A 4,664-nucleotide genomic window follows, 5' to 3' on the forward strand; every position below is an offset into this window, starting at 1 on the left:
TAAGGCCTCAAATGCCTGAAAATTCAATAAAAAAGACTTACACTGTATGTTGTTTGTGCATCGACAAACGTCAGTTCACTGTTATTCCTGAAAAGCTCTTGACGGAGATACAAGTGGCGTGTAAACCCTTCCAGATGAAGTGACCGAAAACGACACGGCTCTGACCGGGAAGCGCGCATGTACAGTCAGAGGTCCGACACAGTGTCCTCCGTGGAGCCGTCAGAAAATCACTTAAGATCTTTCATCAAACATGGGCGGAATTCTCGGTGTCGGGTTTGGCTCGCCAGGGTCCCCTAGGACGGATCCATAGCGGCCCGGGGGCCCCTTCTCGTCCCATCAGGAATGCATGACTTATTAGCGTTTGCACATACCATGTGTTTGCCTGTATGTCAGCTTTGTTTGTGTTCACCTCAGAAGGCTTGTCCAGGTTTGCTTAGTTTGTGCGTTGGTGTTTTTCTGAGTCTGTGTTTGTTGCCTTTAGGGTTGTCAGCATGCTCCTACATAGACACCTTCCAGGCTTCCCACCCCGGTTTGGCCACGTGGGGGTTTTTCATTTGCCTACGGTGTCATTCATTCGTGAACTTTTGTACGAACTGTAGTGTTTGTGTAGCGAGCTGCTAGCCAGGAAATCCTGGGAGGTTGAATGGAAGGGGTCGGTCTCTGGGCAAGGCCAGATCACGCTGATCAGCAGGCTTTGTGGCGCTGAATGAAGTTTGCTCCCAACCCACGGCCCCGCAGCTGTCACAAAGAGTAGGCTGTGTGGAGGAGGGGGCCAATCAGATTAATGCAGTGGTGCAAAATTGGAAAGGCTAACACCGTCGAACCCGTTTGATCGCGACAGATGGCCGCCTGGGACATTTTCCGTCGTCTCCGGGGACCCCACGCAAGGGAGAAGGCCGGGGTGCAACCGCAGTTGGCAGCTGAATTAGCAAGAGGTTATAAATGACAAAGCGTGGCCGTCCATAATAATGGGAATGTATGTACGACAACTGTACAAAGATGGCCTTTCCCATTTGCAGACATTGACTTCAAAGCCGCCTGCTACTCGCATGGTCAGCCGTTACAGGCATAAAGCTTTACTCACAAGAAACCTTATTTAGAAGTGTATAAGGGCGAACAAAACAGTAAAGCAGTCGACACCTTCTCCAGTTCTAACTGCCTGCAAAGAGAATGCCAGGACAATGCCTTTGGTCCTCGGGGTGGACCCGAGGACCAATTTTTTCATTTTTTCATTTTGAAGTTCAATCTCATTTTAAGGAGACTGATGTAGACTATGGGAGCTTTTCCGAGAGAGGAAGAACATTACTCATACTCCTGAGATCGGAACCAGCAATTTACCAAGTAGTCACCAGACCACCTTTACCTTTTTCGGCCCCCACTTTCTCCACAGGCTTTGGTATATTAGTTGTACTACACCTAAAATAAGTCAATAAGCTGTATATACCATTCACTTTGTGAGGCCTGCTACTTTGCAATCACTTTGTGAAAGAGGTTTGAATCGATCGATAATCCAGATTTAATTTCATGCAGATTGTAAATTGTTTTCGCCAACATTCCGTGCACAATATTAATTTGGTTTGTGGTATTTATATATTTTTATTTTTTTTCCGCTAGCCACTCCATTTCCAGGGGGATTTAAGTGTTTCACCTGCGAAGACGCGTCAGACAACTACCAGTGCAACCGCTGGGCGCCGGACCTGTACTGCCCACGAGGTAAAGCTTAAGAGAAATCCGTCCCAGACTCTACAGTATATCATTTGAAATTAAGCCATAAGCCTTCATTTATTGTATTCCCTATTTTTCCACTTCCTCACCTCCTAAAATGTAATTTCAAGGTTTTCAGAATCTGACTCTTGTAAATGAACTCACTGTTTGTTCTTCAGAGGCCCCGTTTACCTGCGGATTATTGTACATATTTCACCCGCCGCGGACATGTTTAACCCATAAATAGTTCTATCTGATAAAGAAGCGAGCTCTCCTTGACCACTAACGGGGTCGATTTATAGTTTTTTCAAGTATTTCTTGGCCCGGCTTGTAAAAAGCGAAAACATTCTTAGTTTGGGAAGAAACACTCCCATAGATCAAGATCGACAGCTCTGACGGAAAACCCCGCGGTATACGCTGTGTAAGGCGGTGCGCTTTGCATTTCCCCCGGGTTTCAGCGGGTTTCGCGGCATGACAAAACTGACACTCAAGGTCAGGAACCAGCAATGTGCTTTGGATTTTAGAAAGGGTAACAGCTCAGTTCCCCGCAGGTCCTCCGGAGTTGAAGTTAAGCTTTTACTAGCGTTCGCGAGGGAACGACATTCTATCATCAGCCGATCGTGACAGCCGCTGTAGTTGTTTGTGAATATTTGAACGTCTGGATATCCACCCCTTTTCCCCGCAGAGGCCCGATTCTGCTACACCCAACACAAGATGGACATGGAGGGGGCCAGCGTCACGGTCACAAAGCGTTGCGTCGCCCTGGAGGACTGTCTGTACACTGGCTGCACGGGGACGGATCATGAAGGAAACAAGGTGAGGGCGGATGTCTGAGGGGGGGGGGTGGGCACCGTCGCTGAAAAGACCAGCACTGGCCCAGAGGTTGGAGGTTTAAACATGACTTATTCCAGTGGTCATTCAAGACCAAGTCGTCCAAATAAGCGTTCTGACATGTTTATGCTCCACCCATGTGCTTAGCCAGCTGACTTGAAATATTACAGTTCCACGTTTGGTTTGTGCTCATTGGCACAGGGGGGGGGGGTTATTGGGCACATTTTTGACCCTGGAAGATCTTGCTCCTTCCTGGGTTGTAAAAAACGTCTTTTTCAAATTTGTCAAGACCCTTATTTTGCCTTGCAATGGCTGTGTTGTTTTACTGGCCCATAAATAATGTGGTTTTCTTAGTGATGGGTATTCCATGCGATATGGCTCAGTGGCGTCCTCGTCTTGAGATAATTTACGACATTTACTAGACTTCTAAGTAGCATCTGGCAAATAAAAGAACAAAAGATGTTTGTGTTAGGTCGCCCGTCAGGCCTCTGGACGTAGGTCGAGCTGTTTCTCGCCTCTCGGCTTTTAGATCATATATTTTTTTTTTTGAAAGACAAACAACACTCCAGGGAAAGCCTTGAGGTGACCGTGCCGAATTACAGCCGTGGCCTAAATTCACTTGGAGTTCAACTGATGCTTGGGAATTTCCGTCCAGTTTGATTCCGCTTGGAGAAAGTTGGAACAGAAAATTGCGTAGTTTCTCCAAAAAAGACGACGCAAAACTGGGGCCAAAAGGAAGGCAGGTGTCTAACTGCAACTACCTAAATGGGAGGTTTCTAAAGACAACAAAGGGGGGGAGCTTGGTGTAATCGAAAAGAGGATTTCTAAGTATTAGTACCTGTTAGTATTAGTATATTCTTTAAATTTCACAAAAAAATGAAGCCTCCTGGTCGCGTAGGACAACATCAAGATGAGTTGTTCCGCCAGAAATCCACCGACAATTGGTCCCTTAAATAAAATAAATACATTTACAGGTGGCGGGGAACCTTACCAGCATGCTCGTACAAAATCAAAGCCAAGCACGGCTACGGCTTAGCAGCGGAGAGCTAGAAAACATGTTTTAAGGTGGAAAATCCACCGGGGTCTCAGTCAGCACCACTTAAACGGGCTGTTAAGGTAATCCTGAGATCATCCAAAGTGCTCGCTGCAGATAAGATGAATGCTGGGGTCTCTCTCTCTCTCTCTCTCTCTCTAATCCCCTCTGAGAGATGCGTGTGTCTTCACTTTGGGGAGGAAATTGGGAATGTGGAACACAGAAAAAGGGGGCGGCCTGAGAGGCAGCTATTCAGAGGGCCCCGAAGACACAAAATTGTCTCACGAAAACAGCGAAGAAACGCAAAGAAACGCCTTTGTTCGCGGCCTCGGAACTTGGCGTCCTTCTACATGTTGGACTTGGCGTCTGCGTGTTTTTCCACACATTGTTACACAAAGATTTTCCCACGACATGTTTACTTATCGTTGGGCAGGATCTCACATACCATATGGCACAGTCCATTTCCAGTGGAGATTCTTATTTTATTTCATTATATTTTACCTATGATCTATCTGCACATTACTACACCTTCCAAAAATAAATAACTACACGGATTATTAGCTTTTTTTTTTTTTTTTCTTTTGGTTTATTTTTTATTGGGGTCCAGCCCAAACAGCGGGAGTGTTGTGTATTAGTACGTTAGTTATCGTTTATTTCCATTTTTTGGCTTGTTTTCACATTGGTGCAATTGCTACGACTAACCTGGCTGGCAGCTACTGTATATTTACTTTTATTATTGTTATATTTAATAGTAGTAGTAATAGTATAATTACATATATATATATATATACACAAGCAAAGCCCAATGCATTTACAGAGTAGAATACTAAAATAATTAAAAGAATGAAAGAAATTAAAAACAGGGTGAGAATAAGCTTTTCTCAGCGAATTATTTCCTTATTTCATTGGATTGGATTTTACTCAGGTCACCCCATGGCACCAAAAACGCACAAAATAAAATCAAATAATCCTGCGTGACTAACTATTCTTACCTGCATTGTCGTTCTTCCTAATTACTGTTCCTTTCTCATCCACTTCCTAGAATCATCCAGACACACACACACAGACATCCACCATGTGTATCGTACACTGTTGG

At 45.0% G+C, this 4,664-nt stretch overlaps 1 protein-coding gene across 1 annotated transcript in view; it reads left to right on the top strand.

The window, feature by feature from the left end:
* Positions 1–4,664, top strand: part of lypd6 (LY6/PLAUR domain containing 6) — a gene marked incomplete at its 3' end in the record, with an annotated part of 32,710 nt that overhangs the window by 27,822 nt on the left and 224 nt on the right. The window contains exons 3-4 of the mRNA XM_080019529.1: positions 1,615–1,713; positions 2,390–2,520. Of these exons, the coding sequence (XP_079875655.1) occupies positions 1,615–1,713; positions 2,390–2,520 (230 nt within the window). The remainder of the gene's footprint in view (positions 1–1,614; positions 1,714–2,389; positions 2,521–4,664) is intronic.

Source organism: Zeus faber, assembly GCF_960531495.2.
Source record: "Zeus faber genome assembly, chromosome: 18".
NCBI lineage: Eukaryota > Metazoa > Chordata > Actinopteri > Zeiformes > Zeidae > Zeus > Zeus faber.